At 41.9% G+C, this 23,210-nt stretch overlaps 1 protein-coding gene across 4 annotated transcripts; it reads right to left on the reverse strand.

Annotated features, from left to right (window-relative positions):
* Positions 1 to 2,927: 2,927 nt before the first annotated feature.
* On the reverse strand, positions 2,928 to 21,563 carry LOC118255547 (myosin heavy chain, skeletal muscle, adult-like). 4 transcript variants are annotated; one of them, XM_035561834.1, is made up of 38 exons: positions 21,357 to 21,563; positions 21,125 to 21,268; positions 20,876 to 21,032; positions 19,714 to 19,741; positions 19,509 to 19,620; positions 19,298 to 19,390; positions 18,418 to 18,481; positions 18,140 to 18,238; positions 17,932 to 18,035; positions 17,668 to 17,806; positions 16,307 to 16,425; positions 16,038 to 16,187; positions 15,126 to 15,296; positions 14,063 to 14,357; positions 13,869 to 13,954; positions 13,251 to 13,338; positions 13,052 to 13,169; positions 12,841 to 12,964; positions 12,619 to 12,755; positions 12,261 to 12,516; positions 10,909 to 11,151; positions 10,642 to 10,818; positions 10,417 to 10,562; positions 10,227 to 10,317; positions 9,750 to 10,139; positions 9,388 to 9,514; positions 9,165 to 9,283; positions 7,786 to 7,982; positions 7,200 to 7,383; positions 6,948 to 7,113; positions 6,643 to 6,767; positions 6,087 to 6,395; positions 4,839 to 5,042; positions 4,175 to 4,300; positions 3,909 to 4,079; positions 3,718 to 3,822; positions 3,501 to 3,596; positions 2,928 to 3,083 (listed from the first exon to the last, which is right to left on the reverse strand). In XM_035561834.1, the coding sequence occupies exons 1-38, from the start codon at positions 21,561 to 21,563 to the stop codon at positions 2,928 to 2,930; spliced, it is 5,823 nt and encodes a 1,940-aa protein (XP_035417727.1). The 4 variants fall into 4 exon arrangements, with proteins under 4 accessions (XP_035417727.1, XP_035417725.1, XP_035417728.1 ...); XM_035561832.1 differs by having other exon boundaries at positions 14,048 to 14,357; XM_035561835.1 differs by having other exon boundaries at positions 13,869 to 13,932; positions 14,044 to 14,357.
* Positions 21,564 to 23,210: the final 1,647 nt, after the last annotated feature.

Here is a 23,210-nt window from a genome sequence, read left to right on the forward strand (position 1 = left end):
TGATTACTTACAGGTAAGAGAGAAGCCCTAACATTTTCAATGGCTTCATGATTCTTTCACAGTTGGGCCAGGAAATTTGTTTTGGATGGTGATTTTAATATTGTCCAAGGTGAAGAGGGATTTTATGCATCAAAATATGGTCCCAAAGTCATTGTGGTATTTGCTAGTCAGTCAGCAGGTTGAAAAAGATACCCACGCAGCTAGAAATGCATCTGCATATTTAACTGATCCACATTTGCAAAAGACTGACTTCAGAATCAAGCTTTTTGTTTGTTTGTTTGCCTGTTTTATCATTTAAAAAAAAAAAAAAAAAGCCAAGACTAAACCAAGCCTCCAAGTGAGCAGTCTGATGTTCCCTGTGCATCATGCCCAGGATCTTCTTGATTGCTAACCAGTACGGCCCTTTTGTGCTTTGCTGTTTTGTGATCTTTGCCATTCACAAGGTGAATGAGCTGAACCTTGCTCATCACGAGCTGAACCTTGCAGAAATATTATTTTGGCTAACATCAAAAGGAAAATATTTCCATAGCATTAGCAACATGAAAAGGAATTGGCTAGAGTTCAGAGAAACTGTAGTACAGAAGTTCTTTTGCTTCTCTTCAAAGTGTAGGAAAAAAAAAGTTTTTATCTGGAAAGAAAGACTCTCACCTATTTATCAGGAGCATGCTGGGGGAAGGGAGAGTGGAGAGGGGTTGTTTCCCTTCTTTGGTGCCTAGATGTCACTGGCATTGATGCAACTTTCACAGTTTCACACATAAAGATGCTGTCTCTCAAGAGAAGCCTTACAATGACATAGGAGTCAACACAGGGTGTCATGTTTTCCTTCAATATATTTAGCTGCTGCCTAGCGAAGTACATCCATATTTGGTTATATATAACACTGGGGACTCCTTGGGTCCAAACCTCAGCACACTTAGAGAAGGAGAACCTCCTAATCCTGAATGCAGGTGCTGCAAGCACATTGACAGCTGCAGGCAGTGCAAAAGGCTTCCCTCCTACTCTCTCTTCTGCACCTCCCCTCCAAAAATTCCAGTTCCCTTCCCCAGCACCTTCACAGGTCCTTGAAGTACTTTGTGGAAACATGGCATTGCAGAGCTAGCCAGGAATTCAAGAGATGCATAAATCTCCCTGCATTGGGAGGGAGTCAAGTCTTCTTTTTTACCATTTCTGATACTGTAGGATGTGCCCTTAGCAGTGATGCACCACAGCCCAGTGCTGCCAGGATGGCTATTATGTACTTTAAGCCGCTCTGCTGCTTTCCCTGCAGATAACAGACCGTCATCTTTTGTAAACTTCCAGGCCAGCACACTTTATCTTTGTGACTTGTTTCTTCTCTGTCCACCCAGGATTCTCGTAGTATCTACATTCCAACTCATTAATTGCTGCAGGAGTCAGACTGCTAGGACACCGTGGTATTATTATATTTGGAGTTTTCCTCCACACAGTGCTAGACTGGGAGACTTCTTTAATGCAGTAATGTGCCCACAGTTATTCTGATGTGAAGTCTTATCTTAAAAAAAAGTTCTTGTAGCTCTTTTTATGTATAGCTCTATTTATGTGTAGCTCCATATCATTCCTCATCACAAAAGTTTAATATGGTTTTATGTTAAAATTTCAGTACTAGGAAGCACTCTAAAGTACTGCAGCAGTTACTAGGTTGTTATCTCGGCTGTATGTGTTATGTTGCCTAGGATTTTATCCCCTAGTGTGTCCTCTTTTTCTCATTTACTTCTACCAATCTGTTCCCATTTAATTTACAATAAGAGCAGTCTGTCTTAATATTGTCCTCATAGTCTGTCTTAATATTGACCTCATCGATGTGTATAAATATCTGAGGGGAGGCTGTCGAGAGGATGGAGCTGACCTCTTTTCAGTTGTGCCCAGTGACTCGACGAGAGGCAACGGGCACAAACTGAAGCACAGGAGGTTCCGGTTCAATAAGAGGGGACACTTCTTTACAGGGAGGGTGACAGAGCACTACAACAGGTTGTGCAGAGGATGTGCAGTCTCCTTTTCTGGAGATATTCAAAACCCACCTGGATACCATCCTGTGCAATGTGTTCTAGGTGATTCTGCTTGGGAGGGAGGTTGGACTAGGCGATCCTCAGAGGTCCCTTCCAATCCCGCCCATTCTATGATTCTGTGACTGTCTCGTCTGTCCAATAGAGAAAGTAAGGAACAGCAATGTCATCTTATCCAAAGACATAATTTATTCTGTTTTAGAACTAGTTGTTAAAAATGTCACTCCAAAAAAAATAATCTGTTTAATAGATCTTGCCTGCTATATTTGACTTTGCTTGTTAACAAAAGGCCACTCTTTAGAGTGCGTGGTCTTCATCTGCCTCATTCTGAAAAAGCAGCACCTCAGTCCTTGCATAAATTCCTTCATGAGGACTCAGAGCCACACAGATGGCCTTTGGGCTTGGCTCTAAATCCAGGTTGCCAAAGTGAGAATGGACCAGCACGGACAGCCTGTATACTGCACCCATTTGGAGAGAGGTCCTCGATGCAGAAACATTTTTGCTGTGCGAGGACAGACAAGGTACTCCTGCCTCTGTCCTAATCCTCTTCTGTTGCCAGTGTGGAAAGTGAGTTAGTGTTAATCCCAACTCAGTAATATAAAAGAATACAGTGGAGAAACACTGGGGATGGGATTAAGAAAGCTCTATTGGTGTCCAAGTATAAAAATGAAATAAAATGATTCATTTGAAAATGCTCCAAACTTATGTAACTTATGTATTGAATTATAACAAACAAAACCACTGCTTCTGCTGTGTATGCAAAGGAACATGTAGTGTTTATTCTCTAGACACTGAGATGGTTGCAACGATTATTTATAAAAGGCTTCCTTATATAATGACAATCCCTGTGACAGAGGGTTCACATTTTGTGCATCCCTCAGGCCACTTTGCTGCCACGTGATATCCTCACTCTTCCTCTTCTATCTTCTTGCCATGAAACTCCCGGCTCTTTGCTCGGAGCTTGTTGACCTGCGACTCTGCAATGTCGGCCCGCTCCTCGGCTTCTTCCAGCTCGTGCTGGATCTTGCGGAATTTGGAGAGGTTGACATTGGACAGCTCCTCCTGTGTGGGGAGAGGGAGTTGGTGGTGAGGAGCCTGGGGCAGGGGCTTCACTCCTCATGCGCCTGGGCCTTGAGGGGCTGTGGTGATTGCCCGCAGAAAGCATAGACCTCCTGTCTCCGACCTACCACTGCTGACCCAGAACCCTCTCAAAGAGCTCCTCATCCTCCCTCATTCAGGACCTCACTGTGACAAACTGCACCAGTACACTGTTGCTCTTGAGGAGCTGTTTCATCACTTGGTCTTTGCATCTGTGTACTTGCTCAATTGTGCTTAGGTATCAGGGTGGTTTATCTAGATGACAAAGATCCTGAAACCCTCAGTCACTGACCAATGGTATTTTCAAAATTATTAATGTCCTCAGCATTTGTGTGACACCCACAGAAAGCAACTCTTGCCCATTTTCCAAGCAGTACTTACAGCCTCCTCAGCTTGCCTCTTGTAGGATTTCACCTTCATCTGCAGCTTGTCCACCAGATCCTGGAGCCTGAGGATGTTCTTCCGGTCTTCCTCAGACTAGAGTGGTTGGTAAGCAGGAAAGAGAGAGAGTTGGTTTTGCCAACACATGAAGTTAATTTCCGTTGGGGGCGATGTGCTGTGTGGAGGCTGTGGCAGCATAAAGAGCCTTCTACCTTACCTGGTAGGTCAGCTCCTTCACCCTCCTCTCGTACTTGCGCACACCCTTCACAGCTTCAGCGCTGCGCTTCTGCTCAGCATCTACCTCCCCTTCCAGCTCCCGCACCTGCAATGAGAAGCCCATCTTTGGAGCTTCCCCGGTACATCTCCTAGGGACATGCTCACTTGTGCACAAATACCAGCCCCACGCACCCTGGCCTCCAGCTTCTGGATTTGCTTCTTGCCTCCCTTCAGGGCCAGCTGCTCAGCCTCATCCAGACGAAGCTGCAGGTCCTTCACTGTCTGGTCCAGGTTCTTCTTCATTCTTTCCAGGTGAGCACTGGTGTCCTGCTCCTTCTTCAGCTCTTCTGCCATCATGGATGCCTAGAAAAGCAAAACAATCAAAGGCATTTTTTGACTGGAGACATTTTGGGGGAGAATGCACCCACCATCAGCAGTGAAAGGAGCCCCCAGCTCACATCTGTGATGGCCTTCTTGGCCTTCTCTTCAGCATTGCGGGCTTCCTGGATGGCATCCTCCATCTCACTCTGAATTTGGGTGATGTCTGTTTCCAGCTTCTTCTTGGTGTTGATCAGGCTCGTGTTCTGTCAAAGAAGGAAAATGTTTTCTCCAGTTCATTGCAAAACAGAACACTTAGTTTAAGAACTATACTATTTAAATTTTAAGTTATAATCTCTGTAGCTAATATTAGCACCTTCCTTCAAATGTTATCAGGTCATATACAGCTAGACAACAGAGAGAAGCACTCCTGAATTCTAAGGCAATCCTACTCGCTTAGCTATAATCCCATTCTTTGTATAAGGGTAGTAACTGTGATTTAGGCTAAGATATAATCCCTTAATAGAAGGGTCTACGATTTAAGAACTTACACATGAAAAATCAGGAAAGAAAAACAAATGATGGATCATAAGATTTTGAAATGGGACAGTCTTAATGAGACAGTGAAAATGATGATCAAGGCACCTCTTGTTATGAGAAAAAAGAATTCCAATTCTTTTTCCTACAGAATATCTACTTAACACTAAAGAACAGCTTAGGACAACTAATGTATCTCTTTACACAGTATTTACACAGTATTTTCCATCAATGCCTATTTATGGTATTTTCATCCAAGAATCTAACCTGAGTGTGGAGGAGCTGAACTCTCTCACTTGCATCCATCAATTCCTGCTCAGCCACTTTCCTTGACCGCTCCGTCTGCTCCAGGGCTGCCCGCAGCTCCTCAATCTCAGCCTGCAAGAGGTTTGCTCTGCGCTCCACCATGGCCACCTGCTCCTTCAGGTCTTCCTGTGTCCTGAGAGCATCATCCAAGTGTATCTGGGTATCCTGTATGAGAGAAAAGAAAAATAAGGTGGCACAGCACTGTTGGACAATGGCAATTACTGCCATTCTATAATAATTTAGATATATAACTATTATGTCAACATTATCTCCTATGAAGTAAGGTTGAGAGTTGGGGCTGTTCAACCCAAAGAAGAGAAGGCTCTAGGGAGACTTTATAGAAGCTTTTCAATACTTAAAGGAGGCTTATAAAAAAGATGGACAGAACTTTTGCTTAGTCAGATAATGACAGAACAAAGGGGAATGTTTTTAAACCAAAAGAGGGGAGATTTAGATTAGATGTTAGGAAGAAATTCTTCACTCAGAGAGTGGTGAGGTATTGGAATAGGTTGCCCATAGAAGTTGTGGATGCCCCATCCCTGGAGGTGTTCAAGACGAGGTTGGATGAGGCCCTGGGAGACATGATCTAGTGGGTGGCATACCTGACTATGGCAGGGAGGTTGGAACTAGTTGATCTTTAAGGTTCCTTCCAACCCATTCTATGATTCCATAATAATGTCACGCAAGATAGCTGCATTCACATAATTAACTTTACATACTTTGAGAACTCCTTGTGTCTTTGCTGTGACTTGACTATCAGCTGGGCTAGCAGCGTGCTGGAGCTTGCCACCACAATGTCTCATAACCACTGTCATACCACCCCCAGGCTTGTCTGTCAAGCCTGGTTTTGTCCCTTTACCCCTTCAAGTCTAGTTTAAAGCCCTATCAATGAGCCCTGCTAAATCCTGACCAAAGGTCCTTTTCCAAAAGCTTGGAGCCCAGGTATTGATTTGCTGGCTGTTCCTGTTCTTTGCCTCATTATTCCCTGCCTCTGGAGGGATAGAGGAAAATACCACCTGTGCTCCTGATCTTTAACCTCCTTAACAAGTTTTCCTAAGACCCTGAAGTCTCTTTTGATTTCCTTCAGACTTCTTCTTGGAGCTTCATCACTGCCTACCTACCTATTTTCACATAGGTGTAGAACTAATACTGTACCAGATATTTTTTAGCAATGTCAGAAAGAGGTGAGCACGTTTGGTTTTGCCATACCTTGAGCACTCCCTGTGTGTTTCTCAGGTTCTTTTGTGCCTCTGCAGCCACACGGTTGGCATGGCTCAGCTGGATCTCCATTTCATTCAGGTCTCCCTCCATCTTCTTCTTCAGCCGCAGGGCTTCATTCCTGCTCCTGATCTCAGCATCCAGGGTGCTTTGCATGGACTCCACAATTCTGAGGTGATTTCTCTTCAGCTGGTCAATTTCCTCATCTTTCTCTGCTATCTTCCTGTCAATCTCAGACTTGACCTGGTTGAGCTCCAGCTGGAGGCGCAGGATTTTCCCCTCTTCATGTTCTAGAGAGGCCTGAATAACAAAGAAACAGGATTTTAAAATCCTTTTAAAATGCTTCTTCCTACAGTTATCTTCCAAATTATGTCTTATAAAAGAAAAGGAAAGGGACTACTTTACTGTGGATGATGTACATACTGAGGCTAGACCTCCAGACCCAGTAGAAACAAAGAAATGACATTTGTTTGAAAGTCCCAAGCTTTTATCATTCACACTGTTCCAAAGTACTCCACTCTGGAAATTAATGTTTATGGGCATGTACCTCAGCTTCCTCCAAGGCAGCCTGGATTTCAGATTTCTCCTGCTCAATCTGCTTCTTGACTTTCTCCAGCTCGTGGATCGCCTTTCCTCCCTCTGCAATCTGCTCCGTGAGGTCAGAAATCTCCTCTGTAAGGAAGGGTGAAAAAAGGCATGGTCAGACATAGGGCATAAAGGAAGGAAAAGACCATACCAGCCACACCAACATGACAGGTACCTTTGCAGACCTGTGGGCAAGAACCTTTGTGGAGTGGAGGACAGGCTGGCTTGTGGGAAAGCCTGGCCAGCAGCAGAGGGCTAGGGACTTACGCTGCAAGTTCTTGTTCTCACGCTTCAGCGTTTCCAGGTGGTCCAGGGACTCCTCATAGGCATTCTTCATCTTAAACAGTTCCGTGCTGAGAGAGCGAGACTCCTTCTGGGAAGCTTCCAGCTCAGCCTGTGTTTCCTCGTACTTCTGCTTCCACTCTGCCAGGATCTGAGGAGCAACAGGGTGTGAGTATGGATGTGGCAATTGTGAGGGCATGCTCTGCCCAGGAAGCACAGGGCCAGAGGCCAGAATACCTTGTCAAAGTTCTTCTGCTTCTTGTCCAGAGCTGCACAGGCAGCATTTGATCGCTCCACGTCAATCATCAGGTCTTCCACCTCGTTCTGCAGCCTCTGCTTTGTCTTTTCCAGGGAAGCACATTTGGCGTTGACAGCTTCAACGTGTTCCTCTGCATCCTGCAGGCGCTGTGCCAGCTTCTTCCTGGGAAGGGGAAAGCACAGCTAATGGCTTCAGAGCAAAAGGTCTATGGCTGATGGGCTTTTTACAAGAGCACATTTTCCCTCTTCACAGTATATGGATGCACAGCACAGACATTGGAAGCAATCTCCAAATCATCCATTGTCTTCCCAATTCTGTTTCCCATGCTTCAACAGTTGTGCCCTCTGTGCCTACAATCGTCAAGGTGTTTGTACCATACTCTGGGCCAGGGAAATATTTTGCTTTACATCTGTCAAATATTTCTTTCATAGGGTATAGTTTACCTCAGCCCATTGCACTGCTCTAAAGCACAGCCTTCTTTTTTTATGACAAAATCGCATTTGTCTGTTCATATTTACCGCATTAGACTTTTCTTTTTTAATCTTTCCCAGCTTGCCCACATACTTGGCCTCCTCCAGCTCCTCCGTGCGCTGAATAGCGTCCGTCTCATATTTGGTTCTCCACTGGGCCACTTCACTGTTGGCTTTGGACAAGGCACGCTGCAGCTCTCCCTTGGCTTCCTGCTCTTCCTCATATTGTTCCCGGAGCAAGTCACAGTCGTGGCGAGCAGACTGCAAGGCGTGGGCCAAGGCGTTCTTGGCCTGGGGGAAAAATAGTAGTGGGAAAAGGAATAGTAATATCCTGGAGAATCTCTTAGAATGAATGAATTTAACACCTCAAATGCAACCACTGGAAAGGTCGAGATATTTGCAGTGAAGGCTGGAGGACAAAATCCGTTGATCATATTCACAGAAACATGGAATCATTTAGGTTGGAAAAGACCTCTAAGATCATCCATTCCAACCTTTAACCTAGCACTGCTGAGTCCACCAAGGAACCATGTCACTAAGCTCCACATCTACATGCTTCTTGAAGACCTCCAGGGATGGTGACTCAATTGCTTCCCTGGGCAGCCTGTTCCAATGCTTCACAAACTTTTCAGGGAAAAATTTCTCCTAATATCCAGCTTAAACCTCCCCGACACAACTTGAGGTCATTTGCTCTTGTCTTATCACTTGGTGCTTGGGAGAAGAGCCCCATCCCCACCTCGCTATAGCCTCCTTAGGTTCCTATAGGAGTGCGATCAGGTCTCCCCTGAGCGTCCTTTTCTCCAGGCTAAACAACCCCGGTTCCCTCAGCTGCTCCTCATAAAACTTGTTCTCTAGATCCTTCACCAGCTTTGTTGCCCTTCTTTGCACGTGCTCCAGCACCTCAGTGTCTTTCTTACAGTGAGGGGCCCAAAACTGAAGACAGTATTCGAGGTGTGGACTCATCAAAGCCAAGTTCAGAGGGTCAATCACTTCCCTTGTCCTGCTGGCCACTGTATTTCTGATACAAGCCAAGATGCTCTTGGCCTTCTTGGCCACCTGAGCACACTGCTAGCTCATATTCAACCAGCTATCAACCAATACTGCAAGGTCCCTTTCCGCCAGGCAACTTTCCAGCCACTCTCCCCTCAGCCCATAGTATCACATGGTGTTGTTGTGCCCCAAGTGCAGGTTCAGTAGGGCCCTGTTCCTAGTTGGCTTGCTCACCAGCTGTGTCAGGAAGTTATCTTCTACACACTCTAGAATCCTCCTAATCTGTTTCCTCCCTGCCGTGTTGTATGTCCAGCAGATATCTGGTAAATTGAAGTTGCCCATGAGAACAAGAGCTAGCAATTGTAATACTTCTCCCAGCTGCTTGCAGACTACTCCCTTTTCCCATTGTAGTCCCTTTCCCCATAACGTCAATGTGTGAAGTTAAGTATGTTTTCATTGGCCAACTTGAAGAAAAGACATCACCTTTATCTCTTCCTCTAAGTGCCTTTTGAGTTCCTCAATCTGCTGAGTGAATGCCTGCTTGCTTCGAGACAGCTGAGAAATCTGAGAATCTTTCTCCTCCACCTGGCGTGAATATTCACCTAGGGAAGCATACAGAAATGAAAAGTTTAATTGTCACTTGTGACCAAAACCAAACCTTTTTAGTATGCTCTCCCATTCCACAATAGAGATGAAGCTTTCTCACCTGATTCTGTCTGCAGACGAGCTCTTTGAGCACTGAGGTCATTGATCATGCGCTGATGCTCCTCCTCCTTTGTCTTTATCTCACTCAGCTGGTCTTCTAGAGTACGACACATTTTCTCCAGGTTTGCCTGTGGAGATGACGAGGTATGAAAGAAGATAAATATGTAGACTCCTCCTCATTCTGAACAACAGGATTCCCAACAGAAAATTGTAGCCAAAAGTGCAAGCTATATCATGCTCATTGGTGCCCTGAGATTAGAAATACAGTCCTATACGGAGACATATATTGTAACCTGGCCATATTTTGAAAAAGATATAATTACACAATATTTATTTTCCAGATGTCTACAATATGTTCTGTACCTTGGCTTTGGAGACAGACTCCATGTTACTGGCCAAGTCATCTATCTCCATCTTCAGCTCACTCTTCTCCTTCTCCAGCTTCTGCTTGACTCGTTGCAGGTTGTCGATCTGCTCCCCAAGCTCAGCTGTGCTGTCTGCGTGCTTCTTCCGCAGGGCGGCAGCTGTGGCTTCGTGCTGCAGCGTGGCCTCTTCGAGGTCACGGCGCATCTTCTGAAATTCTGCCTCACGCTTCTTGTTCATCTCAATCTGAGCTGCTGTAGCCCCTCCTGCTTCTTCCAGGCGCTCGCTGATCTCCTCCAGCTCCCTGGAGAGGTCAGCACGGTGCTTCTCTGCTTTTGCCCGAGAGGTTCGCTCTGCCTCAATTTCCTCCTCCAGTTCCTCGATACGGGCCTGGGGAAAATGCAAGACCCTTCACACCCATGCCCTCCTTGTACTGATGTCTTTCTGAAGGATGGAAGGCAAGGACCAGAGACTTGCCTGCAGCTCCTTGATCTTCTTCTGTAATTGCATGCCCAGGGCTTGCTCATCCTCAATTTTGCTCTGGATCTGGCTGATTTCAAAGTCTTTCCTTTGCACAAAGCATACAGAATCACAGTGTTAACACCTGAATAAAACTACCTAATAAATGCACCTGACCCACACTCAGGTTTCTCACAACCACACTTACTTTTTCAGTTTCTCATCCAGCTGCTGCTTATCATTTTCCAAGTCCATTATGGTATCTTGGGACAGCTTCAGGTCTCCCTCAAGTTTCCTCTTAGCCCTTTCAAGGTCCATGCGCAGTTTCTTCTCTTGCTCCAGGGACCCTTCCAGCTAAACACAACAACACCATTAATGCCAGGCAGGTCGAACTCCATACCTGTCCTGTCTTGCTGGAGGCACGTGTGCTTACATCATCCACTTGCTGCTCCAGCTTGGTTTTAGCTTTGGTCAATGTATTGACTTTGTCCTCTTCGGCCTGCAGGTCGTCCAGTGTCTGCTGGTGGGCCTCTTGGAGGGCTTTCTTCTCTTTTGTCAGCTTGGCTATGGTCTCATCCAGAGCTGCCATCTCCTCTGTGAGATTTTTCACCTTTGATGAGAAGGGAGGAAGTGTAATTAAAGCAAATAGGTACAAGACTCCCATAATAGCACAGTGTGAGTGACGTCTTCTGCCTCATACCTTGTTTTCGGTGGCATGTTTTTCCTTCTCAACCTTGGCCAATGTTAACTCCAGGTCATCAATGTCTTTCTTCAGCTCTGAACATTCATCCTCCAGTTTTCTCTTCTTGGCTGTCAGCTCAGCATTAATTTCTTCCTCATCCTCAGCCCGTTCTGTCACCTCCTTAATTTTGGCTTCCAGCTGGATTTTGGTTTTGATGAGCTGATCACATCTTTCCTCAGCATCAGCTAAAGCATCAGCTTCCTGGTGGGAAAACACAATAGTGTTTGTACATTTCTTCTTTTAATGCAGAAGAAAGGTTATGTAATATTCAAGGAATAGATTAGCAAGACTCTTAGGATTACTTTTTGGGAAATGGATATTGTGCATTTACAATATAAATTAGAAATTTTCAATTACTTTATTTTTTTCAGACCTTTTGCAACACCAGATATGGTGTTTTACTTTCTGTATTTCATGTATGTCAGTAGGTTATCAGGTTTAATCTACATTGTCTATTTGAAAGTGATTGTAATATATCAGTCACCATAAGTTTCCAATTATTATGGCTGTCAATTTCAAATTTCTGTGGATGTACTGAGAAATGTAAATACTTTCACTTTGTTTATCCATCATTGAGAAAATATTTGCAATTTTCTGGTAAATTTTCTAATGTGCACTAAGCAGCCTTCTCTGTAAACACTGAGAATGTGTTTGAGATTAACATCAGTAAATGACTGATTGCATGAGAGTTAGTTATCTGAACTCCAAGAGGCTGATACACAGCTGTTAAAGTCAGTGGACACTAAACATCATACATCTTTCCCTGAATAGACATTCAACTCAAGGATGTTGTCTAAATGATGCCTAAGATTTTGAGACCGGATGGCATTGGAGACAAATACATAATGCTTTCAGTTGTGTCATGGGATGTATTGGTCATCTATGTCTTCTCGGATCAGTAGCTACAGGAACTCAGGAGATATGCCATACTAAATGGCAGCAAGCTCTTCATATGGATAACTGAATTAAGGCATAATAGTTGGTCAATAGAATGATTGCCCCTACTCTACTAGGTACATAGCAAAGACAATAATGATGCTTTATGCTGTGAACTTACATGGAGATGTGTACTTGTAGACATAAAGAATAAGATTTGAAATTAATTGTCAAGCTGGACCTCCACTTTTTAACAGTAACACTGAATGTGGAAATAATGTGGCCTGAATTTTACCTTCAGTTGTATGTTTATTCAGCTTGTAATATTTACTAAGGTAGTTTAGAGTGCAGTGTGAGTATTATGTACTCTGAAGGAAGGGTTAGGTCAAATTTAATAATTTCTCTGTATAAATAAATTAATTAATGTTGCTCACAGCCTGCACTTGGAGCTGCAGATCATTTTTCTCCTGCACCAGTTTCACCATTTTCTCCTCCATCTCCTTTCTCTTTGCCTCAGACTTTGCAAGCTCTTCCTTAGTTTTCTCAAACTCTTCCTTCATGTTGGCCATCTCCTTCTCAGATTCTGCACTCTTCAGCAAGGGCTTGATCTTGAAGAACAGCTTCATCCAGGGCCAGTGCTTGACATTCATGAATGCACGAACGTTGTACTGGATGCAGAAGATGGACTCCCTGAAGCATAATTAAATTATACATTGATTATTTTCAGTGTGATGAATGGTGACGCTTCCCCCCACAGGACAGTGACTTGAACTGAAGATGAGCGATATCTACCTCCTCTCCACCATTCTCTGGTACTCCACTCTCATCAGGAAGCCTCTGCACCTGGCCTGTGTGCGAGTGATGAGCTGTGCCAGCTTCTCATCCCTCATCTCCTCCAGGAGCCCCAGCAGCCCAGCTTTGAAGAACACCTTGAGAAAGGGAATGCTGCAACACATCACTGCCAGGTAGAACAAAGCACAGGCATATAGCGATTGAGTCAGGAAGAGTTTGTACCTTGGTGTGACCAAATTTATACTGGGTGTGATCCACATCAATTGACCCCAGAAGCTTCTCAGAAGCCTTTTTGCTATCAATGAACTGTCCCTCTGGGATGGCACTGGCATTAAGCACCTTGTATCTGTGAAAAGTGAAACAGGAAGATAAAGCTGATCTTCCCAAATTTTGACATTACTTAAAATCATGCTAAAAGGTAAAGTATTCTTACCTTTGTTTAAAGTCTGCATAGAGGACTCTGCTGGGGAATCCTTTTCTGCAAATCCTAATCCCTTCCAGCACACCATTACAGCGCAGCTGGTGTAGTACCAGTTCATGTTCCATAGCACCTAAGCATTTATTGCACAAATCAGTTTTCAGTACAGAATGGATGTGTCAGAGGAAAATCTCTTTCTGCTGGACCATCTTACCAGGTGTTTTAGTTTCATTTGGGATGATGCAACGAACAAAATGAGGGTGAGTACTCCGTAGGTTGGTCATCAGTTTGTTTAGGTTCTCCTGTGGGTTAATGTGCAGAAGTTTAGATTAAAACTTTTTACTTTTGCACACTCTGTATCTAGCCATCATGAATCTGATATAATGAATCTTAGGAGTTGGCAAGTAAGCAAGTTTAAAATCCAGAATTTAGATTTAATCAATCCTTCTGCATACATAGTTATTCTTATTAAAAGAAAGTTTAAAATTCTGCACCTTAATCTGGAAGAAATGAAAGGCTAGTATATCAAAATTTTAACACAAGCCTTAATTATTATTTTTATTACATCACAATTTGTGTTAAAAAAAGTTCTTCACAAAGAACTTAAGTGGCATGTTGAAAGAAATTCAGGGGGTAAACTGAAAAGTGCTTCAAACATATACTAAGTATGAACAGAAAAATAAGAGGAAAAGGCAGTGGATAATTTCTACCCATTTTATAGATATTGTTGTTTCATCATAAAACTCAAGTTGTGAGAAGAATGGAAGTTCAGATAGTTCAGAGATGAAACTATGTTCATGTCACTCTAGTGACGATGAAATTCATACTTTACCCGGAAAAGAGCTGAGACAGTCTGGAAAGATGATCCCTTCTTCTTGCCACCTTTCTTGCCACCACTAGCACCACCACCACTAGCCTCTTCAAAAACAAATGCATCTTTTATTATTATCTTTTGGGGGTTAATCTTCACGTATTATAAACGTGGAAACATCAGAATTTTAGAAAACTGACCTGCTTCTGCTCCACCATAGTTGGCAAAGAGTAAGGCTAGTGTCTTCACTGATGATTTCTGGTACAACCCAATGACAGTTTCGTTCAGGGGGTCCTTGTTCTTCTCAAGCCAGCCAGTGATGTTGTAGTCCACTGTGCCAGCATAATGCACAAGGGAGAAGTGGGCCTCAACCTTGCCTTTGGCAGGCTTGGGCTTCTGGAAATTGCTGGACTTGCCCAGATGCTGGTCATAGAGCTTGTTCTTGAAAGAGGTGTCAGTTGCCTTGGGGAACATGCACTCCTCTTCCAGGATGGAGAAGATGCCCATGGGCTGGAAGATATTACAATACAGAAATGAGAATGTCTATATGATCAACACCTGGTCTTAAAGACAGTATAGTAAAAGACAGGAAGCTGAGGAACAAGCGAAACACCTTGATCTGAACAGAATTTGCTTCTAAAAAGTGAACTTAAATGAACTGTGGCTCACCTGCTTGAGTCTTTGGCACAGTGATTCAGGATTTTTATTTTTTATTTTTATATGTAAAAAGTCAAATTAATAAATCAGGGAGACAAACAATGACTGTGTTTAAAAATGTCATTCACAGGTATATCTATTGCATATTTACTTCACTTTTATACTTTTAACCAGCTCCCTAAATTACACAGAACTGCAAGAAATGCCTTTCTTTTTCTTGTACTACAAGGACAGACACAAACTGTATTGACCTTTATTTACTTTACTATGAACCACCAAGAAAAAATGTATTGTCCAGATAAAATCATTCAAGAACCTTAAGAAAATATAATTATTTTACATTAGGATTTGCTCTATATTTTTGAAATAATGTCTTTCAATAGAGCAAGCAGAGACATCTTTCATACAAAGATAGGTGAGGGATGACTTCCATAGTTATTTGTGGACTTTGTAATATCTCTAAGGTAAAATAACCAATTGTAGAGGTGAAGAGATATTTCAGTGACTAAAATTGAATGTATGGAATTAAACATGAAAGAGAGCTTTTTTTTTTTTTAAGAAACAGTTAATTTCTAAAGATGAGCTTTTGAAAATGCAAGACATTTTGAATTAGAAATTTACCTTTTCAATGAGTTCAATGCAAGCAGCCAGGTCCATCCCAAAATCAATGAATTCCCATTCAATTCCTTCCTTCTTGTACTCCTCCTGCTCCAGCACGAACATGTGGTGGTTGAAGAACTGCTGCAGTTTCTCATTGGTGAAGTTGATGCACAGCTGCTCCAGGCTGTTGAACTTCCCAGTGTAAAAAGAAAATACGCCAGTTGTCAAGATGCATGATTTTTTAGTCATTCTTAATCCTTTATACATCTCTCCAGTTAAAACAGAATTCTATTATTAGGGCTGTATCATAGCAGGCCCTATATGCAGCTCTCCAAAGAAATACCTATGTAATGAGAATGGAAAATTTTCCAGAGTAAATATTCCTAGTGAATCTCCTAAAATTCATAAATTGCTTCATCATTTCTTTGTTCAGCCTAAAATATGACTGTATGCCCTGGCCTTCAGTTTTAATTACTCAGTCTCTCTGATCAAACATTTATCCAGTCATTTGTTGGTCTTTTAAAATATTTACTCATCTTTAACCTATTATATATTTGTCACTGGAGTTCCAAATCCTAATTCTAAAAAGAGATCCTAGTTCTAAGGAGATACAGGAGCTTCCTATATACACTTACATACACATATATGTATACAGAATTTTAAAAAAAATCTTTAATAAGACTCTAACATAAATCTTAAAATGTTAGTGCATATAGAATTGTAACTGCTACTTCTATACAAACAACGTAATTCTGTTCTTATACTAATGAGGCTTCGGAGGATTTTGCTCTGTTCTACAAAATAAAGTAAAGGATTCCTCTCCCCCCCCCCAAAAAAAAAAAATTACAAAACAATTAGTATGCTAACTCTTCCAAATAATAGTGCTTGGTAATCTCACTCTCCAAAAACAGGCCTCAGACATGTACTCCTTACATCAAATATCTCGAAGCCAGCGATGTCCAGGACACCAATGAAGTACTGTCTGGGTTGCTTTGTATCTAGTTGTTGATTGATGCGAACAACCATCCATAAGAACATCTTCTCATAGACAGCCTTTGCCAGAGCACCCACTGAATTGTTCACCTAAAACAAAGAATAATGCAGCAGGAAAAAAAAAAAAAGAGAGCAAGATAGTAAATGACACAAGAGCAAGATAGTAAATGACACCAGCCAGAAGTTCCCAGTTACCAACTGTTTGCTACCTGCTGCACAGTTTGACCCTTGGTCACATATTCATTCCCAACCTTGACTCGGGGGTAACAGAGGGCTTTGAGCAGGTCAGCCGAGTTCAGACCCATCAGGTAGGCAGCCTTGTCAGCAACTAAGTAGCAGGAGATGGAGACAAAAAAATCAAGTTGAACAAGACATGCAGCATTTTGAGTGATAAAATCCTTCCAGAGCAACTGCCATATCAGATTCTGCTTACTGTATCTCAGGGAATGTATGGCAGTCATTAAAAGAAAATTCATGCTTGTTTCAAAGGCCATTCAGAGCAGAACACCTAAATGGTATTTGTGTTTTTTGAAAATCTTCCCCAAAGTATCAAGAAACAAAGTCTTTATTAAAAATTCACCCTGAAAGCTGCAGTTTATCAGTTCAATCCAGAGCTAATTGATATCTATATCAAAAAAACCAAACCAAACCAAACCAAACAAACAAACAAAAAAACCCCCACCAAAGCGTTATCGAGATGACTGCCTGAGTGTAAACCAAAACATATACTTTATGCATTTAAGGTCCCTGCAGATTTCTTTGACAGTAGATGTAAGCTTGAAAGGGAATGCATTCTGAAATTACAGGCAAGAATTAGAGTTGCCACTTTCTGGAGACTGCTAGTTATAGTCATCAAAAAAAGGCAGACATATTCATTCATTCAGGGTCAAAACCTCAAAATCCAGTCCTGAAGCTGGCCATCTACGAACATTCTTTGGAAGAAGGCAGGGATCAGTCTTTTTAAACATACCTGCATTATACAACATACAAGTGATTATGTAATCAGCAGAGAAACAGAAAGTCAGTTCTTCCCCAGCCTAGTCTACCTATGTTTCACTTAGACCGATGCTCAAATAATTCCACTATGCAGTGATAACTTATGGGTTTGAATGTTCAAAATAGAAGAAAGAAATTAAAGGAGAGTTCCATTTTTCCTGGGAAAAATATCTAACTAATATCTGGTTTATACACAGTGAATTTAATGCCTCGGTTTTCTTTAAAAAAGAAACTGTAAATATATTTTATGAAAAATCTTCTTGTCAGTGGGTCTCTAATAAGAGCACACCAAGTGGGTTGTGCTATCCTAAACTATGATAGTCCAGGAGAGAATTAATAGTCATAATTTAATATTTTATGTTTTTAAAATTTTAATATTTTATACTTCAAACAAAGATCAGGTAGCCATTGAAAAATGAGTATGCTTTGGATGGCAGTTTCATACTAGCTCCACTTGGTAGTAGCTCCACCTAAAGACTTGTTTTTTTTTACACATTTCAACTGCTCTTCTACCATCTTTCAAAGGCAGAGTTATTGCTGTTGCTTCTTGGTCAACAATGGACTTTGCTAATACCTTCTGTGCCATCTGGCTCTGCCTGCTCTTCTCTTTGTTTCTGCTTAAACTTCAGGTTGCCGTAGTGCATGACAGCTCCTGTCAGCTTGTAAATGGCCACCTTTTCATCAGCAGTAAAGCCCAGGATGTCAATGGCACTCTAAAATTGAAACAATGAAATAAAGCTTTGTCAGGGAGACATTACCATAGATACAACATTTTACTTATGTAAGTAATTTTACATGTTACTTATTTTACAGGTTACTCATTTTACATATTACTTACGTCTGTAGCCATCAACTCCTCCTGGTCATTAATGCTGGCAACAGTGATCTCACCTTGACTCACAAAATGATAGTCATATGGATTAGTGGTAATTAGAAGCATGTCTGAAAGTAAGAAAAGGGGATGCACAGGCTTAGTTTAGTCAAGTGTGTAATAGTGTGAGCTGATGTTCAGCAACCTTCTCCAAGTCTTTGGTCATTCTTCCTACCAATCAGCTCTGGTTTCTTGTTGGACATGATCTGATAAAATATGTGGTAGCTTCTTTCTGCTTTGAGCTGGAAGGTGACTCTGGACTTCTCCAGCAGATCTGGAAGGAAAATATAATTAGAAACAAGAAGAAACAAAATAAAAAGCAAAAAATAAAGTAGGGAGAAGGTGTGAAGAAAAAAAGCAAATGGCAGATAAACAGTGGGATGAAAAGGATAGATGGATATGGATAGATGAGTGGGGTGGATGGATTGTGAACAGTTCAGGAAGGTGTCTTACATGTTTCAATATCAGCAGAAGCTAGTTTTCCTGTGGCTCCAAAGTGAATTCTGATGAATTTACCCTTTAAATGAATAAAAATTATCTTAAAATTTATGTCATAAAAATATATCTGAAACAGTGAGTTTTGCCATTTATTCTACTGAGCACAGATTTTCTTAAGAGACATTTTCTTAAGAATTAGGTATATTTCCACCATTAAGATAAGGTCTTCTTTTAAATTTTTGCCCACGAAAATAACCAATAGGGTCACATATGTATATTTAACGTATGCTGAACATAGAAAAGAATGAGTGGATTTCATTAGGCCATTTATATCTTATTCCAAAGTTTTCTAATTATATCCTGCCTAGAGATAGAAGCCATCTGAAAGATACTGGAAATATCCATTTAACTTGTTCAGCTGCTTAAATCTGTCTTGGTTTCAAATAAGTGGTTTTAATTGAGATTAATTCAATTTTATATGAAACAAAAATATTATTCAGGTAGAAACTTCCTTCTTTCCTCCCCCCCTCCCTCCCTTCCTTCCTTCCTCCCTTTCTTCCTTCCTTTTGCCTGTTTGTCTGTCTTGTAGAAAATGAACAGAAAGACGAGTAAATGTAAAAAAATATTGTTTAAAATTACTTCACAGTACAGGAGAAAGAGCCCGTGATCTGTTATTTTAATATGTACCCCAATACAAAGCACTATATATACATGTATTTCATAGAATCACTTTTTTTCGAACTCTGAATAATTAACTTCAGGGTAAGTGCTAAAGTTGTGATAAGGAAATTCAGTCTCACCCTTGTAAACCCCGTGGCTGAACAACAAGAAAGGACGATCGCCATAAACTCCTGTTTATTATTTTTCAGAAAATATTTGGTTAAGCAAAACTTACAAAGCGCGAGGAGTTGTCATTCCTCACAGTCTTGGCATTTCCAAATGCCTCCAGCAGTGGGTTGGCGCTGATGATTTGATCCTCAAGCGTTCCCTACAGGACAATAATAATTCCTAGTTATACTTTTCAAAAATGAGGAGCAGAGAAAAGCATTTATTCAAGTGATTTTAATTCATTTTTTAATTCAATTTACCACTTTGATTCAATTTACCTGCATTTTGCCAGACTGCTCCTCCTTCTTCTTCTCCCCACTAGCTGCAATTGTTGCAAAGTACTGGATGACACGCTTTGTGTTCACAGTCTTCCCTGCACCAGATTCTCCACTGTCAAAACAGAGAACCAGAGAGCATGAGGTCAGGCAGCAGGTTCCTGGGCACATGGTACCACACAGGGACCCAAGCAGAGGGCATACATACGTGATCAAGATTGACTGATTCTCACGGTCTGTGAAAGAGGCAGAGATACAGAACATAATGAACAACAGTAAAGAATGGAATGTAGTCAGGTAACTTTAAGTGAATTAAAATTTAACATCACTTGTGTCAAGTACAAAGATTAACTGACAGGAAATTCAGATCTGATCAGGATTGCTTTTAATCCATGTAAATAATAATAAAAAAGTGGGGTAGGATAGAAAAATGTTTTCCTCTGATTCAGTTTTCCTTTCAATACTTCCTTTGCTATTTTCACCTATGTGCTGGAAGCTTGACTTAAAAAAAATAAACAAACAAACAAAAAAACAAAGGCAAAAAAAGCACCACACACTGAGTGCAGGGGTGCCTTTCATTTCAAATAGGAGAAACAATGTTGTGAAGATAGTAGAACTCTCAATAGTATGGATCAGAACCATGAAAGCTTTGAAAAAATCATATTTCTGAGATGGAATATCACACAATCACAGAATGCTTGAGGTTGGAAGATTCATCACCAACCAGCCTGTTCAAACATGGCCACCTAGAGCAGGTTGCCCAAGATCATGTCCAGAGAGCTCCAAGGAGGAAGACTCCACAACCTCTCCATGAAACTGTTTCCAGTGTTCAGTTACCTGAAGCAGAGAAGTGTTTCTTAACTTTCAGAGAGAACCTAATGTGTTTCAATTTGTGCCATTACCTCTTGTCTGTGCCATTTTCTCCTGTCCTGTCAGTAGGGAATACTGAAAAAAAGGCTGACTCTGTCTATTTTGCACTCTCTCTTCAGGTATTTATAGACATTGGTTAGATTCCCCCCCTTGAGCTTTCTCTTCTTTAGGCTGAAGAGTCCCAGCTCTCTCAGCCTTTTCATATATGAGAGGTGCTCCAGTCCCTTCATCACATTCATGGCCCTTCAAGGACTCTCTCCAGTATGTTTGTGTCTTTCTTGTAGTGGGGAGCCCAGAACTGCCCACAGTACTTCAGGCGTGGCCTCACCAGTGCTGAGTAGAGGGGAAAGATCACCTCCCACAACCTGCTGGTAATGCTTTGCACAGGATACCTTTAGCCTTCTTTGTGGAAAGAGAACATTGCTGGCACATGCTGAAGAGAATTCTCCCTTCAGAGAACTTCATGGAACAATCACTCTAAGACAGCTGAAGTCACTCACCAGTCAGCATGAACTGATAGGCATTGTCAGAGATGGAGAAGATGTGTGGAGGGGCCTCCTGGCGCTTTTTGCCTCGGTAGGCCAACACCACCTCCGGGTTGTACACCGGCAGCCACTTGTAGGGGTTGACGGTGACACAGAAGAGACCTGAGTAGGTCTGTGAGGAAGGGAGACAGCACGTTGGCTTCTGCTCAGCCTGGCACAGCAGGCCTTCCAGCTACCCAAAGGAAGACAGCTGCTGGTACTTACGTAGATCATCCAGGCTGCATAACGCTCTTTGAGGTTGTACAGCACAGCGGGTTCGTGGAGGTGGGTCATCATGGCCATGTCCTCGATTTTGTCATACTTGGGAGGGTTCATGGAGAAGATTTGATCTTCCTTCACAGTCAGAGTCTGCCAAGGAAATGAAAGATCTTTGTATGTCAGCTTATAGCCCAGAGTGGGAATCAAATGGTGTCTTTCAGCCTTGTTTTTCACTCACCTCTCCACCTTCAGTCTTGACAGTGACCTTTCCTGCTTCTTTGCTCTGGATTGTCCCCTTCACAAAAGATTCCTTGGGATGGGCCACAAAGACAGATGACTTGGCATCAAAAGGTTTGTTCTGAGCTTCAATTCTTTCCTTTTCTGACTTTCGGAGGTAGGGAGCTGCCTCCCCAAAGGCAGCCATCTCAGCATCTGGAGAAGTCATATCTGCACTTCACTGAAAGCACGTCAGCAGAAGACTCTAATGGGGAGAAGTAATATGGCACTGATTATTTAAGTCAATTCTGTGAGATTGGGAAAGATTTTATATCCTGTACCTTGGATTCTCTTTAAGGGTAGGTCTTGTGACATTTTAATACTCTGGTATAATTTGATTTATTTATACATTTGTCATTCTTAAGTACAATATCTAAATAATCTCATCCCCAAAGTCTTGACTTGATGATACAAAATTCAAGCACTGAAATTGGAATTGCCATGACTGTATGAAACTCCCAAATAAATACTTCCTAAAAACAAATCCAGGAACAGGCGAATTCTCAAAACTTTAATAAAATAAGAGTACTTTTTTAGATGCTTTGTTAAACATGTGGATAGCTAAGTTAGCCAACTGCACTTCAAAATTCTCCAGCTACATTAGCGAAATTTATTCCCTCTGTTCAGTGGTTAAAAAGTCTCTTTTCTTTTGGGTCTGGATTAACAATATGGGTACCTAAGAAACCTTTGACATTTTACAAAGATGGTTAGAATCTCTATATGCTCAGATAGTTTATTAATTCATACATTCTGAGGTAGGGTGTACAATTTTGCACTTTTTCCTCCTTTGTTCATCTTGGTCCTGTTCTATTGCTGCCACAACAATGATGTGAAGCCAGCACGCCTCACTCCCTGTTTGGTCAGTTAAGTAAAGTGAAGAATATTCCCATGGGAATTTTCTGGTCTTACATCAGTTGTCAGAAGACTCAAACACAGCCACTTGAAAACCTCACCAGCTGTGGGTACCCCACCACCTGCATACTGTAATCATCCTGGCTTTGAATATAGGGTGAAACAGTGACCATTCACGCAGCCATACAGAAATCCCACCCAAAAAGATCTCTCTCTGCCCTCTAAGAATTAATAAATCAAATTCTTACCTCTCGTGACACCAGGTTGGTGGCTTGCACCCTGGCAGCTGGTCAGTACTGCAAAACACAAATGGCAATTCCCTACTTGCTGCTGCACAGAATTCCAGAGTGAAAATGTGCAGGTGTCTTGAAAGCAGATTTAAAACTTGAGCTGAGAAATTGAGTCCACTCCTGGAAACAAGCACTAGAGGCACAAGAAATGTTGTGGCATATAAAGCTCTTCCTGCAAGCCTGCAGACCCCATACACTTACCTTGAAGCTTTCCGTGGAGACAGGGCAGACTTGCTGCAGGGACATTTTATACGATCTCATTTGCAGATGCTGCAGATGCCTACTCTTTCTTCGGTCAAAAAATTTTTGGCAAACCTTCTTTGGCAAAGCATTGTCTGGCAAACTGAACTAAGGGCATAATTGTCATTTGACATGACTAGATATAATTAGAATATTTTGATGTCTTACTGACTATATGAATACATCTCCTATAAATAATTTGACAAGGGTGTTAAGGAGGGAATCTGGACTAGTCAAGGCACTTAGAGAACTTGGATGCAGGACTTATGGATTCTATTGCTGACTTTCCCACCGACTCAGTGTATGACCCAGGGAAGATTGCTTGGTATGTGTGTACTGCAGATATCCCAGCTGTACAATGGGGATGACACCATTTATCTTCCCTATTTGATGGTGTGAAGTTTGTAAGAAATGCCTAAGAGTAATACATTAAA

Source organism: Cygnus atratus, chromosome 18 (genome assembly GCF_013377495.2).
Source record: "Cygnus atratus isolate AKBS03 ecotype Queensland, Australia chromosome 18, CAtr_DNAZoo_HiC_assembly, whole genome shotgun sequence".
NCBI classification, from domain to species: Eukaryota; Metazoa; Chordata; class Aves; order Anseriformes; family Anatidae; genus Cygnus; species Cygnus atratus.